This window comes from Quercus robur, chromosome 9 (assembly GCF_932294415.1).
Source record: "Quercus robur chromosome 9, dhQueRobu3.1, whole genome shotgun sequence".
Lineage (NCBI taxonomy): Eukaryota > Viridiplantae > Streptophyta > Magnoliopsida > Fagales > Fagaceae > Quercus > Quercus robur.
This window is the reverse complement of record NC_065542.1, coordinates 19,138,466-19,165,515: the sequence shown is the minus strand read 5'-3', so window position 1 is coordinate 19,165,515 and position 27,050 is coordinate 19,138,466. Positions and strand designations below refer to the sequence as shown.

The 27,050-nt window shown below is 33.3% G+C and overlaps 4 protein-coding genes across 4 annotated transcripts; all 4 read right to left on the bottom strand.

Moving 5' to 3' along the window:
• Positions 1-1,360: 1,360 nt before the first annotated feature.
• On the bottom strand, positions 1,361-8,558 carry LOC126698420 (kinesin-like protein KIN-14R). Its single transcript, XM_050395628.1, has 19 exons — positions 8,262-8,558; positions 7,009-7,310; positions 6,720-6,891; positions 6,551-6,621; positions 6,285-6,468; positions 5,986-6,095; positions 5,805-5,904; positions 5,645-5,731; positions 5,371-5,547; positions 4,655-4,928; positions 4,356-4,517; positions 4,002-4,217; positions 3,888-3,925; positions 3,459-3,622; positions 3,041-3,292; positions 2,887-2,952; positions 2,475-2,549; positions 2,135-2,203; positions 1,361-2,013 (listed from the first exon to the last, which is right to left on the bottom strand). The coding sequence occupies exons 1-19, from the start codon at positions 8,446-8,448 to the stop codon at positions 1,531-1,533; spliced, it is 3,189 nt and encodes a 1,062-aa protein (XP_050251585.1). The 5' UTR covers positions 8,449-8,558; the 3' UTR covers positions 1,361-1,530.
• A 1,830-nt stretch (positions 8,559-10,388) lies between these two features.
• On the bottom strand, positions 10,389-13,705 carry LOC126699530 (uncharacterized). Its single transcript, XM_050397415.1, has 5 exons — positions 13,459-13,705; positions 13,237-13,263; positions 12,995-13,117; positions 12,337-12,583; positions 10,389-11,907 (listed from the first exon to the last, which is right to left on the bottom strand). The coding sequence occupies exons 1-5, from the start codon at positions 13,512-13,514 to the stop codon at positions 11,119-11,121; spliced, it is 1,242 nt and encodes a 413-aa protein (XP_050253372.1). The 5' UTR covers positions 13,515-13,705; the 3' UTR covers positions 10,389-11,118.
• Positions 13,706-19,230: 5,525 nt separating this feature from the next.
• Positions 19,231-22,460, bottom strand: LOC126699619 (uncharacterized). Its single transcript, XM_050397546.1, has 5 exons — positions 22,299-22,460; positions 21,235-21,300; positions 20,558-20,641; positions 20,257-20,435; positions 19,231-19,681 (listed from the first exon to the last, which is right to left on the bottom strand). The coding sequence occupies exons 1-5, from the start codon at positions 22,327-22,329 to the stop codon at positions 19,586-19,588; spliced, it is 456 nt and encodes a 151-aa protein (XP_050253503.1). The 5' UTR covers positions 22,330-22,460; the 3' UTR covers positions 19,231-19,585.
• Positions 22,461-24,753: 2,293 nt separating this feature from the next.
• LOC126700807 (uncharacterized) lies at positions 24,754-26,773 on the bottom strand. The gene is made up of 4 exons (XM_050398991.1): positions 26,632-26,773; positions 25,837-25,929; positions 25,004-25,087; positions 24,754-24,875 (listed from the first exon to the last, which is right to left on the bottom strand). The coding sequence occupies exons 1-4, from the start codon at positions 26,771-26,773 to the stop codon at positions 24,754-24,756; spliced, it is 441 nt and encodes a 146-aa protein (XP_050254948.1).
• Positions 26,774-27,050: the final 277 nt, after the last annotated feature.

Sequence of the window (27,050 nt, the reverse complement as noted above, 5' to 3'; positions counted from 1 at the left end):
GCACCATAGACTTTTTTTATACTTGGCATCAAACAATGACATGGGGTACGAAAATTGCAGAAGCGCATATTATTGAAGAGTTGTGTGGCAGTCTTGGATCTCACATGGATGCAAAAAGAACTACCAAAGGTTAAAGAAACCTAAACAATTATTAATGTAGAGCTACCTACTGTAGGCTTCATGTACTATGAGACAGGAATTGCCCAAGCTTTCCAATATTTGCTTCCAATTTGAAGTAACTGAAAGAGTTCCTGTGCTAGCAATATGAATGGCACAAGAGTTACTCCTTAACAGAGAGTGAGTGGCATGAGTTATTCTTCAACGGAGAGGTTAAAACTTAGGTACATTTCCATTACTGTAGTATATTAGGTTCTCCAATTAAATATTCACATATGGTTTATGTTGTATTATATTGTTCTCAGAAAAAATAACATTGTTTGTAATTTATTAGTCAAGGTAATCATATGTTAAAATTTAATGGGAAACTTAATATACTGCTCCTTAGAAATTGTATCTAGATTTCTTTTTCAGTTCTTTTTCTATCCTATACTTGTAGCTATTGGCATTATCTTTATTATTATTTCATGTTTACATGGACTATACCAATTTGCACGAATACCTCAATGATAGCTAAGTGAGCATGTCTTGGGCTGGTAATGGGATCCCTAATAGTTGGAGGCAAGAAATATTTTGTTTGGGGTTGCGAACGAGAATTGAACTTTGCGATCTAATCTTGTTCCTCAGTGGTATAGCGTTGGCAAAGTGGTTGGCAAGGAAATTTTTATTTGACAAAAGTCTGTCATATAAGATTTGGACCTTTTTTATAATTATTTTTTAATCCAAACTAAAAACTATGGTAAGTGAATAAAATAAATAAAATGATTTTATTTAATTTTTCCATATTTTAATAAAAGAATTTTAAACAAAATAGTAATTTAAACTAATGAAATTTTGGTAATAGAGTTTCATCTTGAGTAGAATTATCCTAATAAATTAAATGTTTATAATATGGCAACAATTTTTTATTTATTTATTCATACACTTAGAAGGGAGGGTATCCCTCACATCTACGACTTCTAAACCTTAAGTTTTATTAAAGTGGACACTCTTGAGCTCAAACTTGGCCACTTGGTTTGCTTTTACTGTTTGCATGTACATAATGCTGCTTGTCGCATAGGCCTGGAAATGTTGCGCCATCTAAGGCTGTATCGCACAAAATCTGAATGTTATTCATATATGATCCAGAACAATTCTGCTTCCTGAAAACCTTAGCATCAATTATCTATATGGATATTCTCATTGTAAACATGGTCTATTTTCTCAATTGAATATGCTTTTGACATGATGAAACACAGAAAAAGGGGAAAAGGTAGTAACGTAATCATTGATACCGGTATCAAACAATTCACATTCTATATTCTCAGATATTCACAACATGCAGACCAAAAAAAAAAATCACGAAGAGTGGCAGAAAAGAATTCAAGAACTTAATAAAGATTGAAGTGCAACATAATGAAAGTGCACTTGCTTCTATCTTAACCAAATCTTTGACTTGTTACTCTCCTTATTCCCTTGCACCTGATCTTTATAAAGTTTATTGCTGGATAATATTCTATGAGAAGTAGCTGCCGATTTTGTACTTCTAGTAAGCCTTGCCAATGCTCTGGATTGATCAATAGACCTTGCATTTTTTGATTCAGTAGATAGTATCCTCTTATTAAGCACAGGAGTTGACAATAAGATATTGTTCTCTGTCCCTGTGCTTTGGAGTTCTCTCCTTCTCCTTATCTTGTGTAGAGAATCAGTGCCTTTGAGCAAGACAGACTCTTGGTTAATTGTTTGGTTCATAGAGTTTAAGTTCCTCGTACTTTGGTGATCCATTTCTTGTAGAACTTGTACTCTTATCCTGGATTTTGTTTGATTAGGGGTGACTCCTAACTTTTCTGCACAACATACTGGTAGCACAGACTCTTGTTGTTCTTGCAGTTTCAACTGTCCTTCAAGCTCTTTGATCTGTCATTAACATGTAGGGAGAAAAGATGAGCAATTGCAGGCTCCCTGAAGTGTATACAATTTGCAAAACAACATTTTGTTCATGCACAACATAAAATGATAAAATGCCAACACTTAGAACCTTTTGTTGAAGCATTTGAAATCCTTGGTTGCGTCCTTCTGTTGTCAGCTTGTTTTCAAGTTCATTGACCTAGAACAGCAAAAAAAAAAAAAAAGCATTTACTTTTGTAGTATGTAAGATTGAGTCTATTGTGTGTGGAAATGGATCTTAGAATATTGACACATTGGTTTGAAGAAAGAAATAGACAAAAACTAACAGCACAACAAAGATAAAATTGAGCTTTCATTACTATTAGAATCAATCTAGGTGAGCTCCTAGAAAACGAGAGGGAGGGGTTGTCTGCTTAGTGATAATGGAGGAAAGTCAAGAATAATTTAACAATTTTGTTAAACAAGATAACCTGTTGTTGTAACATTGCAGAATGATGCTCAAATTGATGTGTTCTATCTTTCAACATGTTCTCAAGCTCCTTGACCTGTGAAGCATAAAGAAAGCAACTGATTTACACTTTGATTATAAAGCAGGAATAAGAATTCTGCTCAACTAACAGTTTGACAAGTTGAAAGCGCCCCCTGCCATCTTGTCAGAAGTAAGATTTCACATCACCAAGCGAGTTTATTTTCTGGCATATATGATGGCAGAAATTGCCTTGCCATGATACACAACATCTTATGGACCATTGTATCATGTGAAGAACTTCAAATAAGCATATGGTATTTGTGGAGATCCTAGTGAATCCAAGATATCTATGCATATATGAACGAGAATGGAACTGAAATTTAATAAGGGAGATAGCTTCAAATTGCATGCACCTTGTGTTGAAGAGTCATAGGCTTTGTATGCTCCCGCTCTTTCAGCTTGTTCTCAAGCTCCTTCACCTTTGGCAAAATACAAGCCGGATGTCAGATGACATATTGTTGGTTGTGTATGACAAAAGATAAGTAAATAAATTATCTGCCAGGCAACCTTCTGCTGAAGATTTAAGCAAATTTCTTCCTTTTCCTTCATTTCGTCTGCAAGTTCTAACAATTGCTTCTCCAGCTGTCTGCAAAACTGTGTCTTTGATGCAAGTCGCCCTTCAAGTTCGCTGACCTTCTCTTGTTGACTTCTGCAAAGCTGATCCTTGCCCTTGGCCTTACCTTCTGAATTGTGCAAGTTCTCTTCTAATTTCTTCAAAGCCTCTTCTTTGGATCTCAATTCTTGCTTGGCTTTATCAAGCTTCAAAAGAATCAGGGGAAAAAAGGGAGAAAAAAAAAAGAAAAAAAGAACCTGAGTACTGGCTTATTCCATTTATAAAAATATAAGCAGTTTGCCAGATGTGCATGTGCACTGATAGCAAAATATTAATGAAACTAACACTGAAATTGATTATCCTCAAGCTTACCATCATTTTCAGCTTTTGAAGCTCACCCAAATCAATTTGCTTCCTCGCAGGACCCAAATCCACCCCACGAACCCGAGTCGCAAAATTTAATGAACTTAGAGTCTCACCTAAGTCCTGCTCGGAAGGGCTAATTTGCACAAACATCAAAGTCTTGGAATCACCCCCTGCAGCACATAAACAAATAAAAGATAGTTTTACACTTATACTTCCTGATGGCACTTTCTAATTGAAGAGTCATGAAACGTGACCATCAATAGAACAGGTATGTGACTTATTATCCGAACAACTCCACCCTTTGTGATGAAACTATTCAAGAAAGGATACTCATTTCCTACGCACTTAGAAGCAAAATAAACCAAAATAGCTTTGTTACCATCTGGGTCTGAAAGCTTCCTTTTACTGATATAAAACTGGTGTCTAAATGCTCACCTAAGGAGTCTTGAAGTAAATGTGTGAGTTTAGAGTTCCTGCAAAATCCCAATGCATAAATTAGGGAATGAATATAAGCAAAAGAAGTCTGAATAAAGAAAGATAGAAGTAAACCTGAATGGAATGTGGCAGCTTTTGGATGCTAGAGCAGAAATCACATCCCCAAGAGCTGAAAGAGATCTATTGATGTTTTGAGCTTCCTTGAGACGATCCCCTTGCACCTCAGTTTTTGCTAGTCTCTCACTGCCAGCTAAGTCCACAAGCCATAGCTTGCTCTTGGTGCACTCGCCATTCATCAAATTCTTTGTGCTTACCATTATGCACAGCATGCTAGAAAAGACAAAAAGAACAGTGATATATTGCAAGCTAAAACACAATATTTTAATGGCACTGATATGCACACCCACTTTCAGCAAAGACCATTTTGAATTTAAACATCATGCAAAATATGTTTAAGCTAATACTTACCAATGCGATCGGCTACTGTGCTCATTCACATTGTTTGACCCTACAGCTCTTGCATTGCTTCCAGCCTGCAGAACACTCCAGACCTCCTTAATGTTCTCAACTTTCGCTTCAACAATTCCTGGTACATGATGAACCCCTTCAGAAGCTTGCCTTATCTCCAACCTGATACACATAGCAAGTTGAAATTGCAATGGGTGGTCAATACAGAAGGACATAACCAATTAACCAGTTAAGTTAGCCATATTTTTGGGTTAGGAAAAGATATATCCCATATTCAATGCATGGGATAAAATACTTACTTCTTTGATGTTGGAGAAGTGGCAAGCAAGTCCCTGATTTGCTCATTGTAGACTTCAAGGACACTGACAGATATACTGTATGTGAAAGTATCTTTTCTTTCCTCAGCAATTTTGAACAACTGCTTTAAGGTTCTATAATTGACTCCTCGGTTCTGCTCTGAGCCTTCCATTGTGAAAGTTTTCCCTGTCCCTGTTTGCCCATATGCAAATATACATACATTGTAGCCATCCAACACCGAAACTACCATTGGCGAAGCATCCGCAAATACATCAACTGTTACAGAAAGAGAATACATTTGAGTCCAGAGCAGCAGGTACTTTCACAACTCAATTATATCACATGTTCAATATTTTCAGACAAATCATTGTCCAAACATCTTTTGGAATCAGAAACCATTCCATCCAGATCTTGAATTTTCAATAAAGAACATTCATTAGGTCTGGAACAATGATAAAAACTTTTCAACAAAAACTCATGACTGGACAAAGAAAGTGAAAAGAGAACGAAAAACAGAAATTGGGAGTGGAATGATTGGCATATTAGACTGAAAACCAAAGAAAAGGCTGATGTTGACAGTTCAAAATTTTATCTCAAATTTTATCAGAAACTGATGGTATGTTGACCATATATCCAGGTTAAGTAAATTCCATGAAAATTTTGGTAACATCTGAGATGTTCTCACAAATTCAGAGATATCTGACTGATCCATGAATACCTTGATCATCCTTTGGTGTATAAACCCGATCGAACTTGAAGATCTTCTTTGTCGATCCACCTGCAAATACCCCAAGTTCTCCATCTTTAGCTGCATCAAAATCTGTAACCATTGGATACCCAGCTGATATCTCTTCCTTCCTCAAAGGCCGACACCTACAAAACACCCTGATGTTCCCTGTAATGTACACAGTAAAAGCATGAGTTGGTTCATTCACAAGTCAAAGATGTAAAAAGAATATTATATTTTTAGGCATCACAAGAAAAGATTATACCTTTTGCTTCCTGAATTTGGTTATAAAGCATCTTTCTTTTTGCCTGCTCCTCACTGAACTTCAATTTAAGATCATCACACTGTGCAACTGCAATTTGGATAGAATGTTAGAATACATGAAGTTAAACTGCAATGACATTTAAGTGTTGATGAAAATTTACCCATTGCTTGAACTGCAAACACCATCTTGTTCAATTCAGGAATAGAATCAGAACACTGGTGTGCCTCATGAGATAGCTGACAATGCTCCTTTTTCATGGCCTGAAATAAATCAATAAATATTACAGTTACAAGTATCAAAACTTACGTTAACAAGTCTAACCTTGGAAACCAGGAATTTACCGTAACTTTCTTTTCTAAATTGTCTAAAACTGCAGTCCACAGCCTCTTATCACGTTCGTACTTACTACAAATATCCCTCAAATCTGCTGCTTGCTTTTCCATAGCTTGATCTGAAAAATGATTATCCATAATTAGGAATTCTAATCTTCAAATCACCATAAATTGGACCAAACAAGCAGTCCACTACTCAACAACATCCACAAAGATGATGTATGTAATGTAAGTAATTATTCACTCTAAAGGATTTCTTTTGTCAATATGATATAAAGCCTCAAGAAATATATAGGATATTTCCTTACCTAAATAAAGATTCTGAAGGAACTTGTTGTCAAGTTCCATCCTAACCTTCTCAAGCTGCTCGCTTGCAGCTGTTAATGACATCCATGCCTCATGACATTCATCTGTCTTGAGCTGGCACTGGGTCTTCAGCTCCTCTATCTTCTTTTCATACTTGACAGTAGCCATCATCCTCAGATACTTATTCTGCCGCATCAAATTCCAAGTCTATGTAAAAAAGAAGTCAAAAGCTCCAATGTTGAAGTTTTTATGGAAAGCAGGATCTAACCTGAGCCGATGAAATTTCTATCTCAGCATCACAATTGTTACATATGACGTATCCTTGTTTAACCTGGGATGCTTTAGTCAGGTCATAAGATAAGACATTAGTATCAAAACTAACTCTTGTTCACATAGGTTTGATGTAGCAAGTTAAACTTGAACAAAAGTGAAGATACCGGGTAATCTTGCTGCCCTCTTTATGCAAAGCCCACTAACCATTGGGTTTCCATTAACTCCCTCAAACCTTATTATGATTGTCCCCCCCTCTCCCACAGAAACTCTAACATCTGCCAACTGCAATGCTTTGTTTGCTCCAACAATGGAATAGATATCAAGTTTGGATAGAACCTATAATTTTCACCAAATGAAGAAAATTTCTCAGAATTGATAGATAAGTAAAAGATAGAAAAAGCTAAGGGAAAAAACACTAATGTGCTGACAAACTTTTCATTTAAGTTTACTTGCCTTTTCTTCCTGCATGAACACATCAAACACTCTCATTCCCCTAGGACCATTTATGTTTATAATTTCAGCAAAGTGAAGATCAACAAAATAGTCCCCAGGGGATAGGTTGTTGAACAAGTAACAGAAATTTCCAACCCGAGCTGATTGATAAAGAGATGGTATATTGCCACCCTCAATTATAGTTTCTTCAGTTCTTAGAGCATCCCCTCCTTGGAAAAAGCTGTCAGGCTGAACTCGAATGCTAAGATTTCCTTCTTCCTTTACGATCCCACCTCCAGCATTTATAAACATTATTGGATTATCTGGTTAACAAGACAAAACAAAACATTGTGAATGACTGAATGTTGACCGAGAATATGGTGCTTGAGCCAGCAACTTAGATATAATTGTTGCTTTCTTAGATACCATAGTTATGCAAAACTTACTTGGCAGAGTGAAAATAGAATGCAGAGATTTATGAACCAACAATTACTAAACTAATAAAAATCCAATTTTGATTGTCAATTGCTATTACACTTCAAGAAATCTTAAATTATAACTTATTGCCATTTAGTTTCCAAGGATTCAATTTAAATTCTCTCGAATGGTTACACAAAGAGTTGGAGAGTTGAGGTTAATTCATTACTTTTTTTTTTCATTTAAAATTTTTTTCCCTCCAATTATTGAGCAACAAAATAGATCACAAAAAATGAAACAAAGATCATTTATATATAATTAAAAAGAGAAACTTATATATGTGAATGAAACTCATAATTAAGACACAAAGATACCCATTTTGCAATTTTAAAAAAATAATAATAAATTCCATACCAGCAAAACAACTCAAACCCCTCGTTTGGTTACTGAGAAAACAAAAGGAAACCAATAGTATAACATTTTCAAAACCTTATATAGCAACTTTCACATTGTCTTTGATTTTCAAGAAAATAAAAACCCGTCAAGAATTCAATTCAGCACCATTTTCTTGACCCTTCCCAAACAACTTTCCTCCAATCTAATACTCATAATCATAGTTTCTTCCCTCACTCTCTAACCAAACAATAACAACGACAACCAGGTTTTAGACTTTTAGTCCCAAAATTTTGGGGTCGGCCATGGATTCTGAACCACCTAGTCAGTCTGAACCTTAACAGACTAGTCAGTGTCTGCCCACATGTATTTTTAACCAAACAACTAAAGTACTAAAAAACAAAAAAAAAAACAAAAAACAGAAGCAAACAAACAAAAAGATTGAAAATTTAATAAACACAAACCTGTGCAACTAGTACACGAAAACCCAGTTCGAAGCAACCTCGAACCAGGAACACATAGTGCGGAGTCGATCGAATCCGCATCGTACTCCATGTGGAGCTTTCTTGGGTCGTTTCTGACTTCAAGAAAGCCACAAGAATTGCAAGAATCAGGGTTTTGGGTTAATGGGTCTTGGTGTACGCGTGCCATAATTGCATGGAGCTGCTCTGTTTCAAAAGCTTTGGGATTTGGGACTGTGAGCGAATGAAAAATCTAAAAGCTTGTTAGAGAGAGAGAGAGAGAGAGAGAGAGAGTTTTGTAATAATTGTGTTTGATTTTGTTTTTCAAATTTCAAAATTTTATTTGACCGTTGGGTTTTTCCCTGTGGTGTCAATGAAATGTAGGGTATAAAAAATTAAAGTGAAATGCTTTTAATTTATTTTCTGTTTTTTTAAATAAAAAAAATACTTTTACACAATGTTTAATGTTTAGTCGAAGTTATTTTTATTTTTGTCAAATGAATTATTTGGATATATTCTATTATATATATATAGTTGCCATGGAGATGAATCAAGATCTCTTTCATATTTTTCTCCAAAAAAAAAGATACCCAATTTCATTATTTTTTTTACAAATTTAAAGTTATACATAATGTTTAGACTACCAAAAAAAAAAATTATTTTATTGAATAGAGAATGATTACGGTTATTATGATTCTTGATTTATCCCATAAAAATATCATAATCAAGATTTAAAAAAATACTATCATTTTGCAATTAAAATAATTAATTCCATAAGACCAAAGCATGTGCATCTTTATTAGCATATTTTGAATGATTTTTCATTCAGCAATAAAGAGGAAACTTCTTTTGTAGGTCCCATCCCAATTTCCAAACAATTAGGGAAGATTAATAACAAGATATGTGGGCCACGTCCTATTAGGTTCTTTTTTTTTTCTTTTTTTTATTATGTTTATAGTACTTTTTTTTTTTAAGAGGTTTATAGTACTTTTTTGGACACTACCATTGCCATTTGCAAATGATGTTGGAATCGGAGCTGATGACAAATATTCTTTATGCCTTGTCTTCATTTTCATGCCAAATGCTTTAGGAACAGTCCATTTTTAATCCAAATGCTTTAGGAACAGTCCATTTTTATTTAAAAATGGACTGTTCCTAAAGCATTTGGCATGAAAATGAAGACAAGGCATAATGAATATTTGTTCAATGAAGACAAGGCATAAAGAATATTTGTTCAATGAAGACAAGGCATAACCTTTACCTTCTATGTTCAATGACTTCAATCACATTACTAAGTTCTATAAAAAAAATTAAAAATTAAAAAAAAAAAAAAAAAAAAAAAAAAAAAACACATTTATAAGTTTGCACCTTACCTTTATCTCTAAAAAAAAACATTAATTAATAAGTTAGCTTTGATTTATATCCAATTTTTTTTTAAGTACCACTTTTTTAAGTACAAATTAAGTAAAATAAGTGAACGTAAATAATTTCATTTAAACATGTTACACACTTACACTCATAAGTCATAACTCGTGTAAATACAAACAAGTGTCTATTTTGGAATCTATAGTTTTCAATAGCTTTTCTAGCATAGAATCTTTTTTTTTTTTTTTTTGCTAGGTAATTATGGGGGATAGAACCCTCGAGCTCAAAGATACATATGGTACCGAGTACCACCAGGCTACAGGGCCCTATGGTTCTAGCATAGTATCTATTAAAAGATATAGTTTTGATAACTTTTATGTTACATGTGTAACAAAAAAAAACTAAAAAATAGCTTATTTTCAAAGAAGTTAGTTTTGTTTTTATGAAAAAAAAAAAAAAAAAAAAAAAAAAAAAAAAAAAAAGCAAACAGGTACAAAGTTAAAACAAAAGGAAAAACTTAGGTTCATTCCCTATAGTACATCAAGTTATCTATTTAAATCCAAACAAATTGTTGGATCGACCAGTGAAACACAAACAATGTTATCTTTTCCAAAAATAATTAAATTCAATGCAACTATATGTTTTAATACCACTTTTTTTTAAGTACAAATTATTTTTGAAGTAAAATATGTGAAAAGATATACACATCCAAATACCTTACGCACTTAGACACATAATTCATAACTAGTGTAAATACGGGCAAAGTTCAAGCAAATAGCAAAACTTAGTTTCATTTCCAAACAAATTGCTGCATTGATCAAACAAATACATTAGGTTATCCATTTAAATCCAAACAAATTGTTGCATTACCCAATGAAATGAACAATGTTATCTAATTTACCAAACCTAAGGAATTGTACACAGACCACCTGGATGGTCTGTTGGCACCTCTCTAGGTACTACCTAGGGGGTTGAACTATTGAAGGGAGGGCAGGGGTTTGGGTAGTCCGTACTACTAAGTAGGACATTCTAAACACGCTAAAGCTTTACCCTTAACTAGGTTTAAAATATAACTCTCTCCCTCTCTCTCCAATGTACCATAGAAACTGACATTCTGACTTTAAAAGTCAATACAAACTAAAAGGAAAACTCATCATTTTCCATTTCAAAACAAAATGCTACCATCCATTTACAAATTGCAATGTACATTTGTCTGAAGCAAAATGCAGTCCAGCATTTTTTTACTTGACAAGACCACAGAATTTTTACACTCTCTGCTTTCATCCATGTCGCAATTCATTGTGTCCAAAAGGCACGTATTGCGCACATACTACCTTAACACCACACAACTTCCGATCAGCCTCACCTATAATACTGGATTGGATACCCAAGCTTTTGCCTTTATCAAAGGAAAGCCATCTTGTTCTCTAGTTTTTTTGGATGAGTTGGGGAGGGAGTTGTTAATTGGATGGTAGTCTCAGACTAGACAAAGAAGTCACATTCTGTAGTAAATCTTTCCTTGTGCATCATCGTTAATGATGTTGCAAAGGCTCCTCGGAAAATTAGCAGGCCATAAAACCACATCACTTCCCAAAACAGCCATCTTTGCAAGATGATCAGCTGCTCTATTAGTCTCACGCCAAGAATGAGAAACTTTATACTTATTAAACTTTCTTAGAAGCTTCCATATATGCTTCAAGCAGATAGCAACCTTTGGACTTAAAGGCTGCTCTCTATTAATGGTTTTCACAGCACTCATTGAATCAGACTCGACCCATATCACTTTAATGCCAATATTTGCAGCAAGAACAAGGCCTCTCCATATAGCCCATAGTTCAACAAAGAAGATATCATCTCCAGGTGCCTTAGAGACAAAGGCACATATTGGGTCACCCTTGTAATCTCTAAGTAATCCTCCAAAGCCAGCATTTTCACGATCTACAGATCCATCAGTATTTAATTTTGTCCATCCAAACTCTGGCTTTTTCCATCTACACAGTCTAATTGATTTAAGCATCAGTATTTGGTTGAGCTTCTGGAAAAAAACTGTCTCACTGTTTTTTTTCAGCTTGTTAGAAGACTTGCTTTCACTCTTCATTGGGAACTTTTTCACTTCTGCTTGCTTAGCCTTGTGCTTCTTCCCTAGGAGGTGTTCCTTCAAAGATTTCTCACTAGAAGTGCTTACCAAACAAAGAGCGCAGCTCCACTCCTTCTGAACTTTCTTTGGACTGGTAGGCTGAGTAACATTTCTTTTTATACTGTCATAACTGGGATCTGGTACTCCCTGATACAGCAAAATAAGAATTTTAAATCAAACTTGAATAATATATTAGCAGTAAGCTAATTACTCACTTCTAGCTTGTGAAAGCAGCCCTTCAAGAAAAGAGAAAGGAATTGGGGTAACGTTGCATTTCATAAGCTCATTCATTGCAGTGGGGATTGAGCCAATGTGCCAACAGATGTCATGGTCAATAACTAAAGAAATCTAATTTGCCGACTTGGGATCTAATTTAACATTGCCCTTTGCTCACTCCTTAGAGTAATGCATCAAAATAGTATAACCCAAGGCAGAATTTGACACATAAGTTGAAAATTATTAAACACATGATGTTTAGTAACTGTAAAAAAGTTGTAGTTCTCAAATGCACCTACCTTCCACTTAAAACAAACTTTATGGAATACCATCAGTACAAAATTCGGGTTAGAAGCCTACCTGACATATGATGTGTTTCTCCTTTTCTTCCAGTTCATTTTTGATATCGTTTCCCTCGGTGGTATCAAAAGAGGTGTCCTGCTCAGTCACTCTGAACCCCTCCCTTCTAGATATGAACAAAATGTTCCATTTCTGCTCAGAAATATAGGGACTAATAAAATGCTTGTAGACATAAGAAGCACCACCAAAGTAAGGTATCACCAACAAGAAAGTTGCTGTACCCTTGGCATAAGACCAGAATGGATGCCTGTCATGAAACACAAGTTTAAATCAAAGGACCTTCTAAGACATGGTGAAAGGACATAGAGAAATTAGTATCTTTCATACACACGCACGTACAGAGACACAAGTGATCAGTCAAGCTCAAACTCATAAGCTTGAGTAAAGGTCAACAATACCAGACTGGATTCACTATGACCAAAGATTATTTTCTCTAGGCCAACACTCCGTCTAAATCAATCTACTTTGACATGCTCAAGCAATGTATTCTGTAAAAAGTTCTAAATTATTCACCCAGAAGTGAGAAAGGAACAAGATTTATGAGTTATCATATTCTTAAAGAACTACTAAACACATCAAATGCAACAAAAAACAACCATATGGGCATGTGCAATGTTCAGTTTAGGCAATTATAGCAACGTACAAAGCCTAAAATTACCATTCAGAAAGATTTACAAACGAAGACTCCAAGACTTTAACCAAAGAAAACAGAACCCAATAGGTGAGACATTGCCGATTTCTGGAGCTGGAACCACTCTCTATTGCCAGGAACGAAGCATACCTGTACCATGATGTTAAAATTAAAAGTGAACATAAAAAAAGAGAGACAGAGAACCAAGTAGACCCAAGAAGCATATACATAACCATTCTATGAGAAATGCAAGGACGAAAGCTACTTACACAGAATAAAGCAAAGTGAATGAAGGCCTGTAGATCAAAAGAAAGTAAATAACACATCAAACTCAATAAAAAGATTGTAAATTTATTGGTAAAATTATATATATCTACCAAAATTATGGATCAAACATAGAAGAAGAAACAATTCATAAAGCAAATCAATCAACAAATATATGAACCCAAAAGAGGAAAAAAAAAAAAAAAAAAGAAGGTCAAAAGTCATACCAAGATAGAAGAGTCAAGAAGTATGCAAAAAGCTTGAGAAAAGCTCCCCAACCCATCTCTCCAGTGTGTCTCGGTAGCTTAGCTTAGCAGGAATTTAACACTTTCTTATATTCGTTGTGTGTATCAAATGGGGGTGTGAAGATGAAGGAAGTAGAAACAAGGTATGGAAGACCAGAAGTGTGAACTGTGAAGTCATCCAAAGGTCCAAAGTAAAGTTCCAAGGATGTTTTCAGTCTTCATATGTTCCTTAAGAACACGGAAAAGTCCACCTCGTAGCTTTCCGAACACTAGTTTTTTTCTTTTTTTTTTTTTTGCTAAACTCCAAATTGCTTTCCGAACGCTAGGAATACTTTATTATTTTTTTGCTAGATACTTATTATAGGAACAAAAATAATAATTCTTTTCATAAAGAACGATGAATTTTATATCTGATATGTGCTTTTTCTTTTCCTTTTTCTTTTTTTCTCTTTTTCTTTTTCTTTTTTCCCAGCAAAAAAAAAAATAAAAAATAAAGCAGAAAATCACTCACATAAGTCACATGGTATTATTGATATATATATATATATATATGTTTTTTTAATCTTAGAGTTATGAAAAGCTTAATGTTTACAACATTTTCACAATAAATAATAGATGATAAATTATTATTGATTATAATTTGAATCCACAACTTAAAATTACTTTTTTTTTTGTCCAACCATAACAACAAATAACAATTAACAACTTAGAATTTATTGTGGAAATATTATGAATATAACATTTTTTTAAAATTATTAAATATTAATAATTCATAAGTGGAATATACTTGAAAATATGGATAATATGGTAAAGTTATGGATATTATGTGTAAGTGTATACTAATCCAAGAGCTCAAAGCATATGATTTTTTTTCTTTTTCTTTTTTCTTAAAAAAAAAATGGGTTGATTTTTGCAAAAAGGCAGTGCAGTCATCAAGTGCGATGTTTGAGGTTGGCTCCTTTTCCCACTTATTTGGTCTTTTTCTTCTTTTTAAAGTACCACCTGTTAGGAACAAAATTGTATTGATATTAAATTGGTTCATTTTTGTACCATATATTTGGATAATTTTATTGATTTAATTCTATTGCAAATTTACTTTTTTTTTTTTTTTTTTTTTTTGGGGGGGGCGGGGGGGGTAAGAATTCAGTTGTGAAAAGTGAATTAAGTAATTTGTTGTTAGTGGAGCATGAATTTTGGGAACTGGGTTTTTAAATTGTTAAAATAAATTTATCAGTTTATAAATTTATCACATTAAACTAGTTGTAACCACAAAAAATAAAAATAAAAATAATTATCCAAACTCAAGATATTACATTTTAGTTCACTAGTAGCACAACTTCATCGGTCCAAGCTTCTAGAGGAGCATCCACTACGATCCAAGAAGCCAATCATACGGAAAATATTTACTCCATAACACTCCAAATCAAATTCAACAAAGCAAAGGATGCAACACATAAATTGAATGTGACAGCATACGAGAAGTTAGATCAGAACAGGGAGCACCTTAAGAGCGTGTTTGTCACCAACTTTTTGCATTTTTTTTTTTTTTAATGTATAGTTTTTTAAAGCTTTACTTTTTCTCGATTTTTTTCTAATTTTTTCAAGGTACAAAAATGTACTTTACTCATTTTAACATACTTCTAGCAAAAAAACACTAAATTGATCTATTTGGGTTACAATTGGCTTCCCTCATTTGATATCACAGAACATGCAATGACAGATCTGGTATGACCAAGTGTTTGCTTTGAAGGGACAAATACATAGGGTACATTCTACCAAATTTCAAATAAAATTGTAACATAGACCAGAACACATTGTAGGGTCCAAAAAAAAAAGCCAATAAATAATAGCTATAGATTCTAAAACTCAATTCTTACAGTCTAGCTTAGGGAAAATAAACAATGTAATTAGAGGTCAAGCTTCATGACCTCAACATGAAAGAAGAACCGCAGGTAAGACTCCTAACTCAAATTAAACAAGAAAGGTATCCAAAGTTAACTTCTTCCTTAGTCTTATGAATAGGATGAAATGGTTACGGTTGATCACGACTACTAATAGTTTGCATATGCTAAGACCGATTCCAACACCAACCTTTCTAGAATAAACAGTATATATCTAATTGTATAGCGTCTTAATGGCAAAAAAGAAGTACGAGTTTTTTTTTTTTTTCGATTGGTAAGTTTTACACACACTTCCTGTAGATCTTAAATCCACGACCTCACCCTCTATCTAGTACTTACATGGAGAGGAGGTACCAGTTAAACTAGAGCTCATTATTTAAAAAAAAAAAAAAAAAGTTGAATTTATAGCCCATATAGGGTAGAATCGTACAAGTCACAAAAAGTTTCAACGTGTACACAGTATATATCTAATTGTATTGCATCTAATGGCAAAAAAGAAGTCCAAGTTTTTTTTTTTTTTTTTTGATTGGTAAGTTACACATTCCCAGTAAATCTTGAATCCACGACCTCACCCTCCATCTAGTACTTACATGGGGAGAAGGTGCCGGTTAAACTAGAGCTCATTATTAAAAAAGAAGTTGAGTTTATAACCCATATAGGGTAGAATCATAAAAGTCACAAAAAGTTTCAATGTGTACACATAATGCAAATGACCCTTGAAGAAGGACTCGCCGATCTCTTAGGGCATGTTTGGTAAATTATAATAAGCACTATAATATAATAGTTATTTCTATAGTTTAACTATTCTTTAGTTTGGTTATATTTTTATTATAAGGAATAGTCATTCCCTGTGAATAGCTATTCTTTAAAATGAGGAATAAATATTCTTCTTTAAAGGGTTGTATTAGCTATTCCTTAATAAGTGCAATAATTTCAAAATTTAACATATTTCCAAATAAACAAACTTTCCATATACATCTAATAATTATAAAAATAAAAAAAATCATAAAAAATAACATATATCTCTCTTAAATTTAAAAAATAACAATTTTTAAGGAGATATAATTGTATGAGTAGGATATTTCCGAAAATAAATCTTAAATTTGATTCTAATGTTATAACTCACAACCAAATTTATGAATAGGTTTAGTTATTACATTACAACATATTTTATTCCTAGTAATAAATATTACAATTCATGCTGTAATTTTCATTCAGTGTACCAAACGTACCCTTAATATTCTTTTCTAAAGATCAAGCTTATGACAACGATATGAGTGGTTATTTAATAAAGTATACAGTTTTGTTATTTATAAAGCAAATGAAAGCATTTAAAATCAAGTTATAGATGTCATTATCTCAACAAACCAAAAAAAAAAAAAAAGGTTATAGATGCCACATTAGTGGGAAAATATGGACCCATTTTCTAAGCATCATAAATCCAACATTAACAACCTTGCCTTCGGAGATAGCATTTCTACCACATGATATATTCAAAATGTAACATATTACATTCATATATGAGGTAATAAGAATAGCTCGCTTGGCTTACAACAATGTACAACATAAAATATACTTCTTCCAGCTCTTTTGCCAAAGTCTCCATCATTCATCTTGCAAGTTTTTTGAGAGTTGAGATCGAGAGCTTAGGGTTTTTTTTCAATTGTGTGGAATTGAGGGAATTTTTTTTTTATACTAAATATTTAAGCCGCATTTAAACAAATGCAGTTCCAGACATGTAGAAGTTGCGTTTAATCAAACACAGAAAAAAAAAAATCCGGATGGGTCTGAAGTTAAAAACGCGGCTTAAGTCCTACCCATCTAAACGCAACCTCATCCTCAGAAAACACGGCTTCAGAGCTAGTTTATAGCCGCGTTTAGTAAACACGGCTACATGTCCAGGGTGGAGCTGTGTTTTCCATAAAAGCGGCTCAAAGTTTGACCTATAGCCGCGTGTTTTGTAGTGTTGTAACAATACTTAGACCTTGTAAAACGCAGCTTAAACCTGCATTTTTTGTAGTTTTGTAACAATACTTAGACCTTCTAAAATATGTAAGACCCTTCGAAGACTAGAAATGAGGTAAACCAAAGTACAGCATATACTAAAGTCCAATGACTTTGCAGCCCGGTGGTACTCCCATTTAAAAAGGTAAGTTCTAGTGACCAACCTAATTCAAACCACATTATTTTGTAGGAAAAAAACCAACATGAATGTTTCGCACGCTCTTTTTTCACCACCACATTCCAAAAGCTTTACAAACTCCTTCCTCCACATATCCAAACAAATCAAAACCATAAAATGTGACAACATTATCAATTAAGTTGTGTATACAAAGACTATACAACAAATCAAATGCATATCATTAACAGCACGTGTCCAAATAAAAATCAACCAAAAGAGCAACAATGACAAATATGCAAAGTAGCAGACCATCCACAGCAAGTACATAAATAGCTAAAATAAAAGGTAAGTACATGAAAATAAACTATTTGCTACTAAAAGAAATATGAGTAATTTCTTTCTTGATCACTCTCTCACGTAAAAGAGGCTAACTTACCTATCCTCCACATCTTTCGTAAAATTATTTATTCATATCTTTATCGTATTGCATAATACTTATTATCTACAGTTAATACTTTAACAAACTATAATGTTAAGATATAACTCAACTAAGATTAAGGGTCCGTTTGGATACAGCTGAAAACTGAAAACTGAAACTGAAAACTGAAAAACACTGTAGCGAAATAATTTTTAAATGTGTGAATAGTATCGTGAGACCCATTTTTAATGAAAAAGTTGCTGAAAAGTGAAATTTGTGGGTCCGTTAACAGTACACGATGTGCTGTGATTGGTCCAAAAAAATTTGAAAAGTCAAAGTTTGCGGCTACTGTTCATTGAACAGTGCATGAACAGTAGCCGCAACACCCAAAACGCTCCAAAACTCGTGAAAAAAAAAAAAAAAAAAAAAAAAAAACAGACAAAACGCAAACGCAGGGAACTTTCAGCCGAATCCAAACGCACTCTTAATCCCAATTAACTCGAATTGGCTACCGATTCTCATCAACTACTTGGGATTGGCCACATTTAAGTTGTCTACTATTCTATCCTGTCAAAATCATATTCTTAGTCACATCCCTAATTAACACATCTTCACTACTTCTATAGGTGTTATTTTAGGTCACTCATTCAGTTATTCTTCCTTCTTCTTTTTACTTTCTATTTACATTAATCATTTTAACCAACGTACTAATCAACCTTCATTGCAAACAATCTTATGCAACTTTCTCACATTTTTTAATCAAGAGAAGCCAATGACCTATAGGTAAATTGGCACCACCTAATACTTCCAATTGGGGCATCCAAAATTTGAATTTCTCCCCTTTTGGCCTCCTTCCACTTATAATGTATTGAAATAAATTTTTTTTTTTTTTAAATTATTTTCATCAATAGGAGTCACCCTTACCTTTGAACAATTTAGGTAGGGATAATTTCACCCCAATATCATCGTCCATCTCACATTTTGGCTACATTCAACATGTTGCTTCTTAACAACATAAAAAATTTCGTACCATAGAGCATAACTGCTCTTACGGTAATACCACCAACCTATAACTTCAGGGAGGCTTTTGACACTTTCGTTTTAAACTCTCATCAACCTATAAATTTAGGAGGCTTTAAAACCTTTTTTAACTCAAGAAAAGAATCCTTTCTCTTCATGACACAAACAGTGATGTAAAAATTGCAACCTCACCCTCATTCAAAACAGAGAACAATATAGGCAGTATTTCTGGCCTCTTCAAAGCTCATAGGCCTAACGTCCTTAGTCTTAAAATACATTTTCCAATGCAAGCGTTTTCATCAAGTTGTGTAAATTTATTAAAAACGTTCAGTACCCTCTTGTTTCCTCCTGTAAACAAGTTCCTAGTTTTGATTTTCAGCTCAACATCAAGTAGGTCCCTTAAAAAATGTTATGCCGGACAATGGACATGCTTGACAGGATTCATAAAATTCGGGCAAAATATCACATAAGCAAAAGTCTACTAAATAGACTCAAAAGAGTTTCTAGGTAGTTATTCTTCAGAACATGATAAAGTTCCACCAGAGAATATTCAGGTCCATCCTCTTAACTGGAACACACAAAATAACCTGACACTACTAGCATTCTTCAGTGATTTAAAACTAGAGGGAGATTTCATCATGATCAAGTTCAAGCACTCAAGGTGCCTGAGTTTTGGCGGCACTGGTGCAGCATGTCCATGTAGAACTGGCACTTGCTTATGTCGCTTCCGTAACCTTCCAGGCACTGCAAGCCAAAAAAAAAAATGTTGAACTTAGTCTTGCTAAGAAACTATGGCCACTCAATACCACCACCAAGATTTCCAACTGTTCAGAAACTAGTACCCAACAGTTTGAAAAACATGTTATACCCAAACAGCTTTTTTTATAAATAAGTTATGACTAAATAGCTAGGTAGCAAGGAAAATGAGAACGGGTAAAAAGGGTGAGAAACAAAGATGGAAGCACTTGAAGAATTATATATATATATATATATATATATTTTGATAGGTAAGTAAAGATTTTATTGACTAAATCATGGGATATGAGCAGTTTGATCCAATTCAGCATCAGGTTCAAATAACTCTCGTAGCATGGTCAAACAATGAAGATAGAAGATAAACAGGAATTATTTTGTAATGGATTGATATTGGCATTCAGACCAAAAGCATTTCCAAAAGGCTCAAAAGGAAAAGAAAAGAATTTATTCAAAACTAGGGAAAACAACTTGAAACCAAATTGTTCAATTAGAGAGACAATTAAATTTATATATATATATATATATATATCATAGACAAGGTGGTATGAGGAGGAGAACCATACGTCAATTAAGGCCTTGGATTGATCAGCACAAACAGTAGAACTTCCAACACCGTTTGTGTTTGGAGCTGGTGGAACATCAGAAGCTGATGAAGCAACAGTCTCATGCTTAATGACACGAGGACCCATCAGAGCATCCATGGCTCTGTGAGCAATAGAAGTACCAGTACCCCAGGCCAAGCCTATGCATCAACAAATAAAGTGCTGTAAGATTCCAGGAACTCAGACACACACACACTCTCTCTCTCTCTCTCTCAACTCATAAGAGAGATAATTGTGGCATTCAGAAACACTTAATACTCACCATCTGCAATAGTGGCACCAAGTGATCCCATTACAGATCCACTTTGACCTTGTGCAGGCACTGGACGAGGAGGAGCAGCAGCCGCTGTAGAAACAAAACAGTTTAAACACTATGATAAAATAAAATAGGCAAGAAAATATCACTAAGTAATACAATCAAAATGATAAAGAATATCATTGTCTTACATATGACAATATTAGACATCTACCTCATTTTCTAACCCCCAGTGCAAAGTCAATACCACAAACACCAAATCCAACTTCTCAAACAGGAATTCTCTCATTCCCAAGAATAGCACGTGCTTACCCAAATGTTCAAGGTAAAGACAATAAAAGCACACCACACAATAATCGAGTGCTCTAAATTGCCAAAAACACCAAATTGATAGAAAATACAAGCTAAAATTGTGTTTGGCATAAAAGAAAATAATCAGATCAAAGATCCCAAAAGACAAATTCTGACTTCTTATTTTATGTAACTAGTGAACACTTCCATGGGAAGATGTCACTGGGATTACATTTTATAAATGCTAAAAACAAAACGTTTAGCATACCCAAAGGAAGAGATCTATAAAAGGAAACACAAAGCAACATAAGAAAGAAAGGAATACCCTCTAGAAAACTAAGCAAACAAGTCATGCACAATAAAAGGTTCACATAATCCACACATCATTTTACCTGGCTTAGGAGTATTACTTGGTGCAGCACGGGCTGCAGGGCGGGAGCTTCGGGAACTTGACCTTCCTACAAAATAACAATACAATGTATGTTTTAGAGTTTCAGATCACTTGGTGAACAGCTAGCTAATGATATTACAAATCTAAAATAAATCTATTCATATGGACAAAACAAAGACGAGAGGAGCATTCATACAATACATAATTCAAGAAACAATTGGTTAATTGTGATTGGACTTTGAAGATTGAACACAATGTAGCTGCTAGTATAAAATGCCTTTTGTTTTTTTTTTTTTTTTTTAAATGAAACTCATTGACAAATTTTTACTTTAAAAATACATTTGATTTAAAATCTAAAAAGCGTGAACATGAACAATGACACGAGACACAACATTTCTTAAAAAATAAGGACACGAGAAATTTATTAATATAAATCTTTAGGCATATTTCATATTATTATAGACATTTTTATTTTTAATATTAAGTTATCAAAATAAAAAACTAATTATCATATTATTTTAGAACATATAAAAAAAAAAAATCAAAGAAAATTTACAAAAATAAAAACCATCACAACAAATCTATAATATCCATATAATTCTCAACAAATCTATAATATCCATATAATTCTCAACAAATCTATAATATCCAAAGACCAGCTCTAGGCCTGGGCCTAAGGCTCCCATTACAAAAAGCCCAATCCCTCTTATAAAAAAGGCTCCACTCTCATTATATAAAAAGTTTGTGCACTATTTCTTCTAAATCACTATCTACACATCACGTTATGTGTTTAATTTATCAAATCAAACTTGATTCAGATAGTATTAAATAAATTTATTTTAATTGATATATAAATATAAAGCTGATCTTGATTATATCAAGTTTTTTTTTTTTTGGAACAAAAAATCCCCAAAACTCAAATCATCACAGTATAGTAAAATTTATATCATCAGAAAATTTATACCAAGAAATCCTCAGATCCAAGCACAACCCAAGAGAATATATAACACAAAAAAAAAAAAAAAAAAAAAAAAAATGAAAGAAAGAAACGGTTTCGAAACTTACCACCACCGCCGCCAGAGCTTCGGCGAGCCATTGTTTTGTGAGAGTGTGAAAGCAACAAAGAGCGTCAGAGAGCTATAACGTGGAAGGTGTGAAGAGTTTTTTTTTTGGGTGAGAGAACAGCAATGTAATGAAAATGTGAGAAAGTTTAGGCTTTATATACGAGTTTGTTTTTGCGTGGGCAAGAAGTCTTCTGGAAGATTCTGCTTTATTTATAAATGTGGCTTTTTAGGCTTTTAGCTAAAAAGATTTTTTTTTAAACGTGGCGCTTTAGAGCTATTTCCTAGAACATTGGAATTTGGATCAGTTACGTGGCCCACAATAGTTGGCTTGTAAATACAAAACTTGTTATGTATAACTTTTCTTCTATTGTTTTCTAAATTTTTATCATAATTTTTATGAGTTATGGGGTAATTTTTATGGATTTTACTAATGCTTATTATGAGTTATTTTACGTTCCGTTTGTTTCAATATAAAATAATCATGTACCTTAGAGCATAACTGCTCTTACAGTAATCCTATCAACCTATAACTTTAGGGAGGCTTTTGACACTTTCGTTTTAAACTCTCATCAACCTATAATTTTAGGAGGCTTTAAAACTTTTTTTTTTTTTTTTTTTTTTTTTTTTTTTTTTTTTTAACTCGAGAGGAATCCTTTCTCTTCATGACAGAAACAGTGACGAAAAAATTGCAACCTCACCCTCATTCAAAACAGAGAACAATATAGGCAGTATTTCTGGCCTCTTCACAGCTAATAGGCCTAACTTCCTTAGTCCTAAAATACATTTTCCAATGCAAGTGTTTTCATCAAGTTGTGTAAATTTATTAAAAACATTCACTACTCTCTTGTTTCCTCCTGTAAACAAGTTCCTAGTTTTGCTTTTCAGCTCAACATCAAGTAGGTCCCTTAAAAAATGTTATGCTGGGCATGCTGGACAAGATTCATAAAATTCAGGCGAAATACCACATAAGCAAAGTCTACTAAATAGACTCAAAAGAGTTTCTAGGTAGTTATTCTTCGGAACATGATAAAGTTCCACCAGAGAATATTCATTATTCAGGTCCATCCTCTTAACTGTAACACACAAAATAACCTGACACTACTAGCATTCTTCAGTGATTTAAAGGGAGATTTCATCATGATCAAGTTCAAGCACTCAAGGTGCCTGAGTTTGGCGGCAATGGCGCAGCACGTCCATGAAGCCCTGACACTTTCTTATGTCGCTTCCGTTAGCTTCCAGGCACTGCAAGGCAAAAAAAAAATGTTGTAGTCTTGCTAAGAAACTATGGCCACTCAATACCACCACCAAGATTTCCAACTGTTCGGAAACTAGTACCCAACAGTTTGAAAAACATGTTAAACACAAATAGCTTCTTTTTTTTATATATAAATAAGTTATACCTAAATAGCTAGGTAGCAAAGAAAATGAGAATGGGTAAAAAGGGTGAGAAACATAGAAGGAAGCACTTGAAGAATTATATATATATATATATATAGGGCCGGCTGAAGCTATAGGCCACTTAGGCAGTGGCCTAAGGCCTCCACCGATAAAGAGGCCCCCAAATAGTAATAATATATTATATAATATCCCATCAAAAAATTGTATAGTTTGAAAAAAAATTGTCTTAATATTGAATATTTTCTCACATATGAAACTTATTCCGATATTGATGGTTTAGATTTATTTTCAAAACTAAAAGTTTTAAAAGAAGTTTTGCAAATAAATGAAAACTCTCTAATTAATGTACTAAATTATATAAAGAGGCTAGAATCTTTTCCAAATACATGTATTGCTTTCAGAATATTACTAACCATACATGTTACAGTTGCTTCCGCATAAATAAGTTTTTCAAAATTAAAATTAATAAAATCATATTTAAGATCAACTATGTCACAAGAAAAATTAAGTGGATTAACCATATTACCAATTAAAAAGGAAATGTTAGCGGAATTTGAATGCAAAAATTTAATTAGTAATTTTGCCTCTCAAAAAGCAAGAAAAATAAATTTTAATTGAAAAAAATATATAAATTTATAATTAAATATAATAAAAGGCTCCATTTTAATATTTCGCCTAAGGCCCCTAAATTTATTGAGCCGGCCCTGTATATATTTTGATAGGTAAGTAAAGATTTTATTGACTAAATCATGGGATATGTGCTGAAGGTGTGATAGAGACAAATTATTAGATATGAGCAGTTTGATCCAATTCAGCATCAAGTTCAAATAACTCTCGTAGCATAGTCAAACAATGAAGATAGCAGATAAACAGGAATTGTTTTGTAATGCATTGATATCCGCATTCAGACCAAAAGCATTTCCAAAAGGCTCAAAAGGAAAAGAAAAGAATTTATTCAGAACTAGGGAAAACAACTTGAAACCAAATCGTTCAATTAGAGAAACAATTATATTTATTAAAAAAAAAAAATCATAGACAACGTGGTATGAGGAGGAGAATCATACATCAATAAAGGCCTTGGATTGATTAGCACAAACAGTCTTATGCTCATCGACACGAGGACCCATCAAAGAATTTACAGCACTGTAAGCAATATAAGCACCAGTACCCCAGACCAAGCCTATGCATCAACAAATAAAGTGCTATAAGATTCCAGGAACTCATAAATATATATACACACACTCTCTCTCTCTCTCTCCCAATTCATAAGAGAGATAATTGTGGCATTCAGAAACACTTAATACTCACCACTTGCAAAAGTGGCACCAAGTGATCCCTTTTCAGACCCACTTTGACCTTGTGCAGGCACTGTATGAGGAGGAGCAGCAGCCGCTGTAGAAACGAAACAGTTTAAACACTATGATAAAATTAAATAGGAAAGACAATATCACTAAGTAATACCATCAAAATGATAAGAATGTTCATTGTCTTACATATGACAATATTAGACATCTACCTCATTATACCAAAAACACCAAACCCAACTACTCAAACAGGAATTCTCTCATTCCCAAGAATAGCACGTGCTTACCCAAATGTTCAAGGTAAAGACAATAAAAGCACACCACACAATGATTGAGCGCCCTATATTGTCAAACACACTGAATTGACAGAAAACACAAACAAAAATTGTGTTTGGTATAAAAGAAAATAATCAAATTAAAGATCCCAAAAGACAGATTCTGACTTCTCCTTATTTTATGTGACTAGTGAATACTTCCATGAGAAGATGTCACTGGGATTACATTATATAAAAGATTTTGCTAATGTATGTCATAAGGGCATATAATAATTTTCATTTTTGGAAAAAATTTTCTCAATATTTGAAAAAAGTATTGACAACTTTTTCAATTCTCGAAAAAATATTTCCAAAAATGGATAGTTAATTTTGGAAAAAGGGCTATAAATGCTAAAACCGGACCCTTATATAAATGCTAAAACAAAACATTTTGGCATACCCAAAGGAAAGGGCTATAAAAGCAAAAACAAAGTAACATAAGAAAGAAAGGAATACCCTCTATAAAACTAAGCAAACAAGTCATGCACAATAGAAGGTTCACATAATCCACACATCATTTTACCTCGCTTAGGAGTATTACTTGCCGTGGCACGGGCTGCACGGCGGGAACTTGACCTTCCTGCAAAATAACAATACAATGTATGTTGTGATTGGACTTTGAAGTTTGAACACAAATTAGCTGCTAGTATAAAATGACTTTTTTTCTTTTTTTAAAATAAAACTCATGGACAAATTTTAACTTTAAAAATATATTAATTGATTTAAAATCTAAAAAGCTTGAACATGAACAATGACACATGAGAAATTTATTAATACAAATCTTTAGGCATATTTCATATTATTATAGACATTTTTATGTTTAATATTAAGTTATCAAAAAAAATAAAAAACTAGTTATCATATTATTTTAGAACATATAAAAAAATCAAAGAAAATTTTAAAAAATAAAAATCCTCGCAACACATTTGAGGACACAGGTGATGAGCACATCAAGATTTTTTTTTTCTTTTTTTTCGGTAAACCATGATATAATATTAACTAATACTCCCTCCGTCCCACTTTGTTTGTCCTCTATTCCATTTTGGGATGTCTCAAAATATTGTCTCATTTCTAAAAATAAAAGTTATTAATTTACTAATGTTCCTATTATACCCCTATTAATTTACTAATTCAATTTTTTGATAAATTTATTTAAGGGTAGTTTTGAAAACTTATACATTTTTAAAAAATAGACAAGATAATAAATGATGTTCCCTTAAAAAATTTGACTTTTCAAATAGGACAAACAAAGTGGGACGGAGGGAGTAATTAATAAGTCTATTACAAAACATGTTAGCTTTATCAAAAGCTAACAAACTTCCCACCACAGGCGGTGGATTACAAAAAACTACAAAATTAGAGTCGGTTTGTGCTCCAAGCTTTGTCAAAGCATCCACACATTGATGAGTTTCACGGTAGACATGAAGCACACGTTTGTTTGGGATTTGCTTCAAGCGCATCAAGATTTATTAAGATTTATTAACTTTAAGACATCAATTCAAATGTATAATATCCAAATAATTCTCAACAAATCTATAATATCCAAGACCAGCTCTAGGCCTGGGCCTAAGGCTGCCATTGCAAAAAGCCCAATCCCTTTTATAAAAAGACACCGCTCTCATTACAGAAATTTTTTTTTTTCCCACATCTAAAAGCTTGATTTGGTTAGTATTTGTACATTTAATTCATCAAATTAAACTTGATTGGGATAGTATTAAATAAATTCATTTAATTGAT